This window comes from Protomyctophum bolini (assembly GCF_963924005.1).
Source record: "Protomyctophum bolini genome assembly, chromosome: 12".
In the NCBI taxonomy this organism is placed as follows: domain Eukaryota; kingdom Metazoa; phylum Chordata; class Actinopteri; order Myctophiformes; family Myctophidae; genus Protomyctophum; species Protomyctophum bolini.
The window spans coordinates 21844822-21859607 of NC_137873.1; the positions used below are offsets into that span (position 1 = coordinate 21844822).

Here is a 14786-nt window from a genome sequence, read left to right on the forward strand (position 1 = left end):
CAACTGGCCCCTTGCTCTTCAGTCTTCACCCAGTAAATATACAACTAACAGGATCACAGGGATAATCTTCATGATATTTGTTTCTTTCATTTTCTTTAAGAGAGCCGTTCATTTTCCTCTAGTTGTTTCTTAATGAAACAACATGACAGGGACATGGCATGAATTACCATAGACAAGGGAGAGAAGATGCTGGGGAGCTTTGAACCTTGAGTTGGCAGAAGTAGGGCTACTGGTTGAGAATGGGGGATATAAAAGGAAGAAAAAAGCCGATCTACAAGCTCACATCATATTGCTTTGCGTAGTGTTGTTAGTGTATAGATCTGTTATTCTTTATTCTTCTTTTAAATGTCACCTGTAATAACAGGACTAGAAGATCTGCATTTCTTTAAAATTCTTTTCAATGTTTTCAAAACGTGACATGTTGTGAGCTTGTAGATCTGCAATTTTTGAAAGAAAAGTTCAACATTTTGAAAGGTTTTCGCCTATAATGACATCGATATATCGATGCCCGGGTGAAAGTGCGTAATTGGGCACATGTCCGCCCATGTGGTTGTCACCTGCCAAGTGAGAATGCATGAGAGCTGCCAGACGTGAACTCCAGGCAGACACTTTAGACTAGGTTTACTGGATATTAATGTAACTCTTCCGTGAAGAGACACCCGTACTCCCGTAGTCATTTAAATGTCCTCCGCCGCTTATCCTCTCATTGCCTCACACCTGTCCGGCGCTCGAGTGTCGAGTGAAAGTGCAGGAGAGGAGGGAGGGAGTATTGAAACGAGTCTCGACGGGGACAGTTCTGTCAGCAAGCGAGACTTCAGACTGCTACAGTCAGCTCAGCTGTGCGGCCCAGGAAAAAACAGCAAATACAAAGCTTTGTGTGCAGGCGTGTGTGTGTGTGTGTGTGTGTGTGTGTGTGTGTGTGTGTGAGAGACATGTGTCTGCCACCTGTTGAACATGAACATGACCTCAGTTGCGCCCACGCTTTTAATGTGCATGCACTCTCGCTTACGTGAGTATGCGACTATGCGTGTCAGACTGTCTTGACCTATGGTGACCTCAGTCTTCTGGGGTTGATTCTAGATGCCCCCCACCTCTCCCCTGACTACCGGCGGTATAATTGGATACTCGCAGCAGCAGCTAGCTAGCAGAAAGGGATCTCTGACTTAGATAATGCTGCAGGCTTTGAAGCATAAACCTCCTGATGGTGCTGGTGATATAACATCTATGGATCATATGAGTGCATGGTATTAATAGGCTGCTAAACGTTTAGCCTCGCTGAATGTCCCACGATGCCTGTCGCAACCTCCGTTGACCTGGCACACACACTTGCATACCTGAGTGCACACCACACGTACGCGCACACGTGCACATGCAAGCGCACACACACACACACACACACACACACACACACACACACACACACACACACACACACAGACACACTGTACAGTACAGTGTACTGAGTACACTCTATTTGAACTTGAACTTCAATTGAGTTCAGATCACATCTGTGGAACTATAGCACACTGCCACAGCCAGCCAAACAACAAGTTCACCGGTATGCTCCAGGGCTCTATCCTTGGTCTCCTGCTTTCTTTCCCCCTCTACACGAAATCTCCTCGCAGACATGTTTTTGTTGCATGTTCGCCTGTTATGTCATTGCTCAGAATAGTGACGCTGGGGTTCATGTGGTTCATGTGGTTCCAATGTTCCAATTGTTTTGTTATTTGTTTGTGCTACAATTGTGCTATACGGCTTGTGCAGTAAAATTTATAATTTGTGCTGGTATGGTTTTTGAGAGCCTTTAGACTTTAAGACTGCCAGAGATTTCTTTTAGCGATTCTGACATTTGTCTCGGGTAATTCCCCAAATACCCTCTGAAATTATGTGTGCAATCAATGCCCCTACTTCCCCAAATTGACATTCAAAACATAAAGTGCTTACCCTAAAGCCACAGATTTAACCTTACCCAGCAAAATAAATGTTTTAATCCCGTCGGTGCCATGCAGGAGTTCCCTGTATTCCTCAATGGTTGTAGTGTAAACAAGGAACTACATTGACATTCAGCCACAGACGGGATTAAAACACCTATTTATTGAACATATTACAGAACACAATTACATTTGGGGTAATTTGTATTTATATAAACTTTATATTTTGAATTTGTATATTTAAGTTCGGTCATTATTAAACACAGAATTGCAGAAAGTGTCCAAGACTGTGTCGGAGTCAAATGTAATCTGTTACAGTCTTGGTCCAAGGCTATAGGTTTTTTATATAAGCATATTCAACATAATATTTTGCTGTCGTATGCATTTGAAAGAAGCCACGTCTAGGCTACATTTCTCCAAAATAGTTGACTATACAAGACACAATGACATCCCTAGATTCTTTCAAATATACAAACCTGCAAAAACATAATGAAATATTGTTTTCACAGTGTAAAACCCACCACGAACATAGATAGCGCAAACATAGGAATACACTTTGTAACTTCCTGTATGTGCTCCTATATTACTATATCTATGCATTTGATGTATGATGTATTACCTCGTGTTTACCTTGCTTATTGTAAATCGCTCTGTATTAATAATCTAAATTGTAAATTGTATTCAGTATCAATCGAGATAGAAAGGCGAACCTAAAATCTGTGGCATGGAGTTACAGTAGCTACTGTACAAGACACACACGCACACACACGCATGCACGCACACACTCACACACACACACACACACACACACACACACACACACACACACACACACACACACACTCACACACACTCAAGGGGTTCATCCTTTTAATAAAAGTAATACTGTATACTATACTGTACATGTCATGTATATGCCTTTCCTATTCCATTCTATTCTATTATTTTTCCATCCAGTATATGACATGCACATCATGAGTATTGATCAGTAGGCTAGGCTATGTTTTTTTGTTTTTGAGTGGTGCAACCACTCCAAAGAACAGCAATGTCCGTGTTCACCTATGTGTTGGTTCACCTATGTACAGTATGTGTTCATGAGCACCAGCATGACTGAGTACCAGTAGGGGCGCTGTTGTGCCAGAAACAGAGAGAGAGAGAGATAGTATTAGTGCTGTACTATTGCCTGCTAATGAGAGAGAGAGAGAGAGGGGAGTTGCACCACTCAGTTCACACGGATGTGTTTTTTTTTACTTTGACCTGTCATTTATAGTCATTACCTGGCATTATGAAATGCATGAAACAATCTCCCAGTAGATTGATACTAACCGTACCCTCCACCACCAGGGCCGTTGCTCCAGGGAGAACTGCAAGTACCTCCATCCTCCTGCGCACCTAAAGACCCAACTGGAGATCAATGGGCGGAACAACCTCATCCAGCAGAAGAACATGGCCATGCTGGCCCAACAGATGCAGCTGGCCAACGCCATGATGCCCGGCTCACAGCTACCGCCTATGGTGAGGGGACACACACGTATGAACATACCACAGCTACAGCAATACATGGTGAGATCAAGCACGTGAACAGGAACACACACACACACGCACGCGCGCACTCACACATTATCATGTGCGCTGACATTTGTGTTGTTGCCGGCTGCTCATTGTGCAGCTTCACAATTAGCAAAAAGCGCTAGCTTACCGCTCTCTGGGCTCTATTCTACGCATCTTAAGTAGTACCAGGTCTTACGAATTAATGTACAAATGAATGTACAAATTCAAAGATTTGTGCCGCATTTTCACTATTTTTCAATAGCTAAAGCATAACATAATGCTAATACCAAAAGGGGTTCCCACCCAAAATGGGTTAAGTAAAAGGGAGACTCTTTGTGTCTCCACAGGGAGGCTGGTCATCAAATTATTGTCTTAAGAATGCGACAAAAACGAAAGAATATCCATGGATTCCAGACTCCATGGGGTGAGTAATTGTCTAATTGATAGAAGAAGAAAAAAACATTTTGGAGGTGAACTGTCCCGTTAATTCATAAAACCTGGTACTTAAGACGCGGAAATTAGGGCCCTCTGTGTGTTCCGTCCACGGCACTTTCAGTCTGTAACACATACGCGTTTTACCCAACACCGCTTCACTCCTGCCTCACCGTCACCTCCCTCCCTAGCCCATGTTCTCGATGAGCCCGGGACTGGCTTCCAGCGCCAGCGCAGCAGCCGCAGCATCCGCAGCCTTTAACCCCTACCTGGGGCCGGTGTCGCCGGGCCTGATGGCACAGGAGATCCATCACAGCGCCCCTGTCCTCATGTCCTCCAGCCCCAACATCAACCAGGTCCCAAACGCAGCTGCCGCAGCCGCGCAGAAGCTGCTGAGGACGGACAGACTGGAGGTAACGACAGATGGAATGCACCGACACACGGGCAAACAGAGGCCATGTGGTCAGAATGAACAGAGCGCCCTTGTGAAGTCTATATCAAAGTTAGTTAGAAATCAACAATCCACATGAGGGCGAGGGAGGCTCTAATTGACTCATGAAGCCTGAGTGTTGACTTACAAGTGGCCCTTGTAAGTTGCTCTGGATAAGCGTGTGCAAATGCCGAATTGTGATTGTAATTGTAGCAAATTTTGTAAACAATAACAGCGCTGTCGGTGTTGTCTTCTGAATCATATTAGTTTGTCTGGGTTGTTCTTACATGGGGTCTAAGAACTGTGTAAACAATCATATCAATACGAGCACAAACACCACTGTTATCTCCCTCTGCGTTATGGTTTTCATTGTCATCATGTCAGGAAAACAAAGCAGCCTACACATTCTAGATCCTCTGTCACTCAGACTTGCATTTCCACTAGGTTTTCCTTTGACTGTATGGCTATGACTGCACTGCATATACGTATAATACATAGCATACTGTACATGCCACAGATGCACATAACACTGACGAAGCAGATATGCAGCGTGGCAAGCAAGCAAAACATGTGCACGTGGTAGACGTTAGCTCAGAGCTAGTCAGTGCTAATGTGAAAGAAAGTGCTGCCCTCTGGTGTCCTACATACGGCACAGAAGGAAAAAGTAACAACCGCACACTGCCTCTTCTCATCTTCTCATGGCCTGTCCCATCTGCCCCGCTCCTGTCCCATCTGCCCCGCTCCTCCCCCCCTAAGGTGTGTCGCGAGTACCAGAGGGGCAACTGCTCCCGGGGCGAGAACGACTGTCGCTTTGCCCACCCGTCTGACAGCACCATGATCGACACCAACGACAACACAGTCACCGTGTGCATGGACTACATCAAAGGCCGCTGCTCCCGGGAGAAGTGCAAGTACTTCCACCCCCCGGCTCACCTGCAGGCCAAGATCAAGGCCGCCCAGCACCAGGTGAACCAGGCCACGGCCGCGGCAGCCATGGTGAGCAGCCTGGAGAGCATCTTTTAGAGACAACGTTCACTGCACTCACAGTCAGTCAGACAGACGCATGCACACAACACACTAGTGAGCCGTCTTGGATCAAGTCAGTCTTATATATACATATGAGAATTAACATAATATAATTTATATATACCATCATACAGTGTGTGCGTGTGCACTGTGCGCGCGTGTGTGTGTGTGTGTGTGTGTGTGTGTGTGTGTGTGTGTGTGTGTGTGTGTGTGTGTGTGTGTGTGTGTGTGTGTGTGTGCTAGTAAAAACTGATTAGGCTAGATCACTTGTCAAGGATTCCCATAGACACTAATCTGATGTCCAAATCTGTGGTACTATCGTTTTGGGATTATATTTTTTATATTCCTAATTTACAACTAATGTTTTAACCCAGGTCCAAATGGGGCCTTGATTTGAAGAAGCTTACTATATCAGTGTCTATGGATGGATTCTGCTTGGAGTGGGAAGCACAGAAAGAGCATGTTCATACTGTCCTCGTCTTTCTTTTTCTTTTAAAGGCATTGCCTTCTTACAGTAAAACCAATAAGAAAGGTAGGCCTTTAAAAGGTGCTAGTAAGTGTGCTTTTTTGGCCGAGTGAGGCACTTTTGTAAAGTTGATTATAGTTTATACCTTTTGATAAATACGCTGTCTGCTTTTTATGGCGGACCAATCGCAATAAATTGTGTCTGTTGCCTCGATCGCTGGCCCAGCCCACAGGTCTTCAAGCTGCCTGAAAATGAGCTTCATCCAGACAGAGCTCCTGCACGAGGGCTTGAGCTTAACCCATAGCGCTGTTGGCCGTGGACTATGTCACGTCTTTCATTCTCAGCAGAAAAAGCACACTAGGTCCAGGCACCGCAGGCGGACAGTGTGAACAGGCCCTAAGGAAAGAGGCCAGAAGCCACAGAGCGCACAGTAAAATGCATGTCAAAAATAATAATAACCTGTATGGGTTAAATTAAACCCTCAGGACCGTGCTACGTGGGGTGATATGAAAGCGAACCAGACAGCGATTATGTACACACACCAGTCATCAGTGTCACAAAATGAGGAAATGTATGGAGTTGTTTGTTTCCTGGTCTGGTTTCATGGCAGGGTCACTGTCTTGTTCCTCGTTCACCTCACCCCACGAGCCAACAAGCCAATTGAAGCTGTTGGACGACAAAGAGCTACTGTCGGCCTGGTCCGGTGGTCTGTCTTAAGCCTAATTTATACTCTATACACTATGACGGTGTTGCTTGCCAAAAAGAACGGATCTACAATCTAACAACCCGGCGCACCGCAGCGGGTTGTTAGATTGTAGATCTGTTCTTTTTAGCTAGTGATACCGTCACCCATGCACGACCGAGTGTAACTTAAGCTTTATCTGTGACACACCATTCTCCCTGTACTTCCTCTCCTCGACTCTACTTCCTGTTGACGTTAATAAATCGAGTCATTGTGCTGCAGAAAGTATGTCACAAAAAGAGCCCACGCAGTCACAGCACCTGAAATCACTAGCACTGCAGTTACCATTGTTTAATACATACAGTATAATTGTTTTCTTTGTATACTTAATGTATATACAGTATACAGTACCTACAGCACATACAGCAAAGCAGAGAGCTTGGGGTGAATCATTGTAATGTGACACTGACTATGATGTGCACAGTGAAAGAGTCTGAATTGTACAATGTATCTATTAATTTTCTGTCCAGTATGCTTGGCGAAACCCACGTAAAGTAACGATTGAAGAATTTTGCAATATTGCTGTATATTCATTCATCTTTATGTACAACAGTTAACTTATTGTAGACTTGACAGTAATATCACATTTGACTGTTCAGCAGTAGTGCTACAGTAGTATTCACACACTGTGCATGCCCTAGTCTTGTTATCCCCTTGTATATTGCATTCCAATGATTTGTTTCTTTTATTTTTGTTTTTTCTCACCTATACCCAAACTGCACTGCTGCCCCCATGATGCACCTCTGCTTGCTGGTTTATGTTAATGCGCTTGAACCCCCATTGGCCCATTGCCATCATGTGCTCGCTGCCTGCTAATTAAGACTCAGTCGGCTGTCAAATCACTGAAGCGACCCCTCGACGCAACCTTTGACCTGGTACTATGACCTTTCACCTTTTAGCTTGGCATGTGGCTTTGTCGTAGTGCAGTGTTTTAACAAAGATACTTAGCTATTTTTGTCGTCCTTGTGTTAGTGCAATGTTTGTTGTTGTTTTTTTTCCTCCTGTTGCTCTGTCATTATTGCCGGTGATAAACTGATGGTGGCTTTTTCCTTTCTTCCGGGCCAGCAAGAGTGCATCCCTGTGCATCGAAACTCACCTCAAATACTAATTCAGATTCAGTAGTTTGTGACAGGAGCCACAATCAATTTATCACCCGTAGCTTATCTAACAACAGCCAGTGAGGGTTATGGAAGTAAATCTATTTCAAATGGTGGCATGGCTTTAGTCCTGTGTCCAAAGTCAATGTTTAGTGTAGTGGGCAGCTCAACCAGTTGCATGTATGTTCCTATCCTAGTGCATGACTGATGGGTAAAGGGGCGGGGCTAAGGGTTACAACAGTCTGTATTAAAATCACCCAGATGATTAGAGTTCAAATGATAGTTCACTCCGTCATCAAACCTTGTCATGAATATTCAGACCTCAAGAATGGTCTCATGCCAAGACATACAATATGTACCATATTATCGCACACATCTCCAGGTGTAATGGTGCCTAGCTTTGTGAATGTCGGACTCATCATAATAATAATAATAATTCAACAGCTCATTTCACACCCTTGCCATGAGACCTTTTTCGACATCTTTCACCGGAGTGAACCATCACTTAAACGTGGCTTACATAGTTTATCATGGAGCTAGCAGTGCAGCCTCCTTCTCTCTGTGCTTCTCTCTGTTCCACCTCTTGTTAGCAGCCTTGCTGTTTTATACTAGTTAACGCTTGCCTCTGTTGCACTTAGTCAGCCCTAGCACAATGTACAATGTAATCATCTCAGTGAAGCTTCTTGATAAGTATGGATGTGATATATGTACAGTATATATGCTTGTTAGCGAGTAGCGACAGTAGGCACCATGCTCCTGCTTGTGTAGTATTTGTGTTAGACTGCTGCTTGCTTGCTGATGATGACGATGATGATGATGTTATTGTACAAACAGGATGTTGTGATGTTGTCTCTTCGGTGTCCTCTAACTTAACTACTATTCTTTTTTTTTTCTTTCCCCCCACATTTTGTTTTGCCTCCCTCCTACACGCTGTCTCATCTCCTCCACGCACCTGCCTCTCTGTCTTCTCTCTGTCATCTCTCTCTCTCTGTCTCTCTCTCTCTCTCTCTCCCTCTCTCGCCTCGTCGCTCTGGGCTGACTGGGCAGGGTATCCCCCATAGTGTCATGGCTCCCATGCCAAAGCGGCAAGCCCTGGAGAAGGCTAACGGTGCCTCAGCAATGTTTAACACTGGCATGCTCCAGTACCAACAGGCCCTGGCCAACATGCAGTTCCAGCAGCAGGCTGCTTTCCTCCCATCAGGTATGGCTACCCAACGCTAACCCAATGATAAGGCTCAACCAACAGGGGAGGGGATAGTGGGTAGATACAGTATATACTCTCAGCATGGCACACATTCAAAGTGCCAGCCAGAGTTGTCCAGGTTATGAAAGCTTCAACATAACTTGCTGAGCTTTGTATGCCCCTTGCATGGCCGCCATGTTCAGAGTGGGTTTTGGGACGTCTGTTTGTAGTTTACAATAACAGAGCAAGTCACTCCTCCTAACATGGATGCATAGAACGAGGGGGGAATATGTGGGTCTTTGGAAGACGGATGTGATATCGGTTTTGATGCAACATTAACTTAATGACATATGGTCGCTGGGGGCTTTCAGCTTTGGTGGGATGAATCGGGTTTGGAGGGGTTGGTGAATCGTATCCATTGCATCAGTTTGGCTACAAACAAACATGCTATGTTTAGCTTCCTGTACAGAGCTGCTGTTTTCTTCTCACTTCTGTCTAGAGTGTGTATATAATGTTTAATACTTAGTCGTAATGATGACCACTATTACACATTGATATGCATTACACTTCAGACAAAAGTATCACGTGACTCTGTCTCCTGATTGCCAATATGAGTTCATCACTTCACCTGTCCAATCACTGATGACTGATGAGCTGTGTTGTGCTGCTGTCCAAAAAATATTAACCTTTTTTTTCCCCCCACACCTTATCTCTCCCCTCACTCTAACGAACTTTGTGATGGGCTGTTTTGATTTCTCTTCCCTTTCCAATCCACTTCCTGTTGCACTGCATGATCGGCAGGCTCAATATTGTGCATGACACCTTCAGGCGGCATTGGTAGGTTCCAGCTTTCCTTCTTCAGTTACCTTTAAGCTCTTTGGCCTGTGACTCGCACATCATCAACATCCAAATGCCAAAAAGAGTGGTTGGTGGCTTGTTCTTGCCAACTGCAGAATCCTACATGTCACGTACTTAATTAAGTTTTGGTCATCCTCGCTCAATCACTTATTTTTAAAGTGGGTTTTGGTGATTTGAGAGTCACGGTGTCAGTAGGTATGTAGGATAATGATGTGAGAAGTTATGCGCAAGAACATGTCCGCTAAAGCCTGATTTGTACTATACTATACATACACTATATGTGTGTTGTGTGCTGGAAATAGACAATCTACAAGCTTGTAACTTGTAGATCGGCTATTTGTGGCACCTACCAATCAGTATAAATTAAGCATAAGAAGACGCAAACAATAGCAGAATGTAATTTTTTTTAATTATTATTATTATTTTTACATAAAAGTCTTAAATGTCTTTAATGCACATTCAATTTACTTTTGTCCTTTTTGTTACTTTTCCATGTACACCTGTATTGCTTGACCACCCCAGTGGCTCTGGCTATTCTCAACTCTTTTGTATGACAACCCCTGCTTTGGCTGGTTTAACCTATTGAAACGTCTTTGAAAACACCCAAGCGAGATCAGTAATAACTTGTGTCCTTAAATCTCCTCTGCCTGCCTTGCCAACCTCATCTACAAGACTCAATTATGGGGGATTATTTTAAAGCTGTAATCTGGAATTTATTTTAATGAATAGATTTGTATTTTAGTACTACAGTATACATCTGCTGTGGTTGGAGGAGAATGTAGCCCCTGGTGTTAGAAAGGACACCTACTGGCCGACAAGTAGTACTACCTGAAGTTCATAAAGTGTAATGTCTTGATTGGCCAAGCAAGCTGCGAATGCCTCTTTCCAGAGTGGTATAAATTTGGTCTCATGTGGAAGACACAGGTTTTTATCCCGACTAGGACATACAAGTTACGGATTGCAGCTTTAATGCCACAGCATGTTTTAAATCAACTGCTTTCTTGGTGTTTAGTTACAAACTATAAGGTCCCTTAATTATGTGTTTATTCTTATACCGTAGTCAGTGGTTTATTCTACACAGTTACTGCGACTACTGTAGTACCATAAACACACTGGCATGTGATTTTTGTGAAGTCATATTTTGTCATTGTTGGCAGAGGAAAGGAAGGGAGATAGTTAAACTGAGACTCCATTTTACGCCCTTTGTTTTTTTTGTTTTTTTTCCCTCCTTCCCAATTTGCCTGGTACCTGTCCTACATGTGGCTACACACTGCGCCTCTTTGGATTTTTTGCTTACGTGATTTTCCCTCCCCCCCAAAAAAGTTCCCATGATGCACGGTGGTACTCCTGTGTCTGCAGCCTCCGCATCTGCCACAAGCCCCTTCGCAGCTGCCTCCGCCAATCAGGTTTGCACTTCTGTCTCTCTCTCTCCCTTTCTATGTCTCTCTCTGTCCCTCTCTCTCCTTCTACAGCCCCTCTATTTCTCTCACTCTTATCTTTCTCTGTGTGTGTGTGTGTGTGTGTGTGTGTGTGTGTGTGTGTGTGTGTCTCCCTCTCCCTCTCCCTCTCTCTCTCTCTCTCTCTCTCTCTCTCTCTCTCTCTCTCTCTCTCTCTCTCTCTCTCTCTCTCAATGCACATGGTGAATCTGGGATGCTTCCGTCTGAGAGGGGGTGGGCTGGGCTGGGTACTCCCTCCGTCTGAGAGGGGGTGGGCTGGGTACTCCCTCCGTCTGAGAGGGGGTGGGCTGGGTACTCCCTCCGTCTCAGAGGGGGTGGGCTGGGTACTCCCTCCGTCTTGTTGGCCTTCACTTTTGTACAAAATCCTCATGGTTAATTTAACTCCAAGGGTCTACACAGCGTTAATTTACCGTAGTTACATTTGTACACTCTTGGAGTTAGACTAACACTGTGGATCTGACAGTGCATCACTGTTCAACGTCATGTATACACATGCTACAAGATGCTACAAAATCACATATACAAGCTGTAAAATCATACATACTTTTGAAACTATTAAGGCAATATTTAGCTTGACAAGTTGAATGACGTGTCTGACTGTGTAGAAAAGCATACTGTATTCAATCTAATATGTTTTCCTTCATCTAAACCAACTTTTGTCCTTTCCCATTTTGAGGACTCTTCCATATCAAAGTTGACTACCAACGAATACATGCATTTGGTATGTATGAGGTAGATTCTTCCATTTTGTTTTAGAGCCATTTGCACAGTTTGTGCTGTTTGTGCAGCATTGCAACTATCTGTGCCATTTGGTGCTTGGCTCTTGTTTTGTCCCTGCTGCTGCTTACGGTGTTACAATGCGAGGCATAGCTTTACCCCATTCCTAGTTCAGAAAATAACTCATCGTTCCTGTAATCTCGCTCTAAATTGCCATCAGTTGGAAAGAAGCTTGCCCCATTTGGACTGCAATTCTGTTTGTTATTGCAAAGCAGCGTTTTGAATAAGTTTGTTTAAGTGGATAACATGACCAATGAGTCTAGATGAAATACTGTTCAGGGTTTGTTTTTTGTTTGTTTTGTTTTTTTAAGTCCAGGGTTTTGAAATGTAAAGAGTGGTGCAGGTCAACAAACTGGAGGATGTAGATTTACATGGGGAGCCACCCTACTTACAATTTTCCCCTCACCCTCATCACCCCACCCTCACCCGCACCCCATCACCCCACCCTCACCCACACCCCATCACCTCACCCACACCCCATCACCCCACCCCTCTACCCCGCTCTCCTGGCCAGAAGTCAATGTGGTGCCTGATTAGCGCTTGAATGCACTGTGGCTTGTATTGAATTTTGCTTCTCTGTCATTTTCAACCTTTTCAGCAATGAACTCATCACAATGTCAGAAGATGTGCTTTAAAATGTCTTAATTCATATTAAATATTTTGACTGGCGGACATCCAAGTGATTTCTTTTTTTCTTCTTTTTGTGTGGGAATATTTCATTTGATTTCTGTTCTGTCTCCACCCGCAGATTCCAATAATATCTGCAGATCATCTGAATAGTCACAAGTACTTGACTCAAATGTAGTTCCTCTCAAGAACAGTGAGTTTCTATTTCAATCCCTACCCTCTCTCTCTCTCGCTCATTTCATGACAAAGTTTCTCCATTTTGAGTGAATCAGATTATATTAGTTTGAGACATGCTTGCTTGAGTCAGGTTGCCTAATATTGTTATGATATGCCATTTGCTTGAACTTGTGTACATGTAATGTACTGTAGGTTGTATATAGACATCAGCATTGTATCTGCTAAGAACCTGAAAATCTTAAGTCTCGCCAAGACTCATTCTGAAAAGGTTTTTTTTTAATTAAACTCCTGGCTTCTTTCTTGTCTTGCAGATCAAATGAATGTGTGCTGGCACCGTCCAAGCCAAAAGAGTTCAGCCTTTATGTACATAACGATCAGAATGTCAAGCAATGGGACAGGAGAGACTGCCATCTCTTAGCCGGTCCACACTGATGGTCTCGTCATGCATGTAAACATCTAGGGTGCAACACATGGTGTGGTGCCATTCACCCACATATCAACGTCAAAAGAAGAGCCAACCTCACCAACCTCTTGATTGTCAAAGTCAGCGTCCAGCTAAGCGAACAGGACATCTGGGTGCCAGGATTTGTCTCTCTTGCCCTCTGTGGGGACATCCATTCACACCATTACACCTTTGTGACTAAATCATAGCACTCAAATTATTCTAATTAATTACTATTACTGCACAGTGCACACAGAGAAGGTTAAAGACCATGGTTACATCTGGAGTATAACATACAGTGCTGGTACGTCTGTAGACCAAGAAAGATTTTTGCTTTTACATTTTAATTTTTTCTATTTTTTATTTTTTATTTTAATCGAAAGCCATATTTCATGGTTTACAAGAGAAATGCAAACATGCACCTTGAATTTGAATCAAAATCTAAAAGGCACAATATATTTTAAAAAGGACTTTTATTTGGCAACATGATTTACTGTGTACAGTATTGTGTTTTTATGGCTACTAGTGAAACTAGATGTTGAAATGAGGGTCTTGGACGTATGAATGTTCTGGGTAAACCAACGTACAATACCTATGTACCTTGAAAGCACAGCCGGGCTAGCTTTTCTCACCTTGTCATATGCCATGGAGGCCATACAGCTAAAACCAGAGTGTTATCTCAACAGTGTTAATCTGTTTACCGAAGGTATGTGTTTTGTATGGCTATTTTTTTATCCTTTTTTTCCTTCCTTTTCACAAATTTCTGATTTAGTTTTTTTTTTTTTTACATTGTGCCATTTCTTTTAGTCATTAGTTGTAAGAAATTATTTCCTTTCCACAATTTTAGCATTATGTTTCTTTTTTGTTTTTCTTTTTTTTTAAAGAAAATTAAAATGGAGTTGCCTTCTGGGTTAGTTTTTTTTTTCTTCCTATCCTTTTATATTTTTTGTTTTGTTTTGTTTCTTTTTACATAGACTAAGTGTTGTATTTATCTTTTGAGATAGTCCATCGACTCTAAAGCCTAGTGAAGTTATGGGTGGTGTAGCTTCAGTTTCCTTGTCCCCCTCCGTGTTCAAAGAAGGGGGACTCTAAAACTGTCTGTAAAATAAGCACTGGTGAAAAAAACATCAATAAGACCCAAAGGTCTACTAACTAGGTCATTTAAACCGCATGTGCACTTGAATGAAATATTTTGTTTCTTGTCACCCTGCTCAAAATTCACCTCATATATTATACAGTGCGAGTGTGTGTGTGTGTGTGTGTGTGTGTGTGTGTGTGTGTGTGTGTGGATATAATATATATATATATATATATATATATATATATATATATATATATATATATATATATATATATATATATATATATAAACCCTTTAGTGGAAATACAATACTTATTTGAGTTGTACTTTCACAACAAAGATTACTTTTCTCATTCACTTTTCGATGGAAAACCAAAGCACAGATTTTTTTTTTTTTTGTAATTCACGAAGGGTTACTGAAGCTTGTCCTAAGAGAGTTGAAACGTTATGGGGGAAACCCGTTTTATCATTCAGTCGACTCTCAGTTAAATATTCACTTCCCTTCCCCT

General features: G+C 42.9%; 1 protein-coding gene across 16 annotated transcripts in view; it reads left to right on the forward strand.

The window, feature by feature from the left end:
* The window catches only part of mbnl1 (muscleblind-like splicing regulator 1), a 61377-nt gene extending 46905 nt beyond the window's left edge, over positions 1-14472 (forward strand). For 5 of the 16 annotated variants that reach the window (XM_080778263.1, XM_080778262.1, XM_080778257.1 and 2 more), the window contains 10 exons: positions 3276-3494; positions 4106-4327; positions 5101-5340; positions 7400-7453; positions 8723-8876; positions 9660-9695; positions 11040-11122; positions 11850-11894; positions 12699-12770; positions 13066-14472. In XM_080778263.1, the coding sequence (XP_080634389.1) occupies positions 3378-3494; positions 4106-4327; positions 5101-5340; positions 7400-7453; positions 8723-8876; positions 9660-9695; positions 11040-11122; positions 11850-11894; positions 12699-12755 (1008 nt within the window). In that variant the 5' untranslated portion in view covers positions 3276-3377 and the 3' untranslated portion in view covers positions 12756-12770; positions 13066-14472. Of the gene's footprint in view, positions 1-3275; positions 3495-4105; positions 4328-5100; positions 5341-7399; positions 7454-8722; positions 8877-9659; positions 9696-11039; positions 11123-11849; positions 11906-12698; positions 12771-13065 lie in introns of all 16 variants that reach the window. The other 11 variants (XR_013965056.1, XR_013965057.1, XM_080778268.1 and 8 more) reach the window with 11 other exon arrangements.
* Positions 14473-14786: the final 314 nt, after the last annotated feature.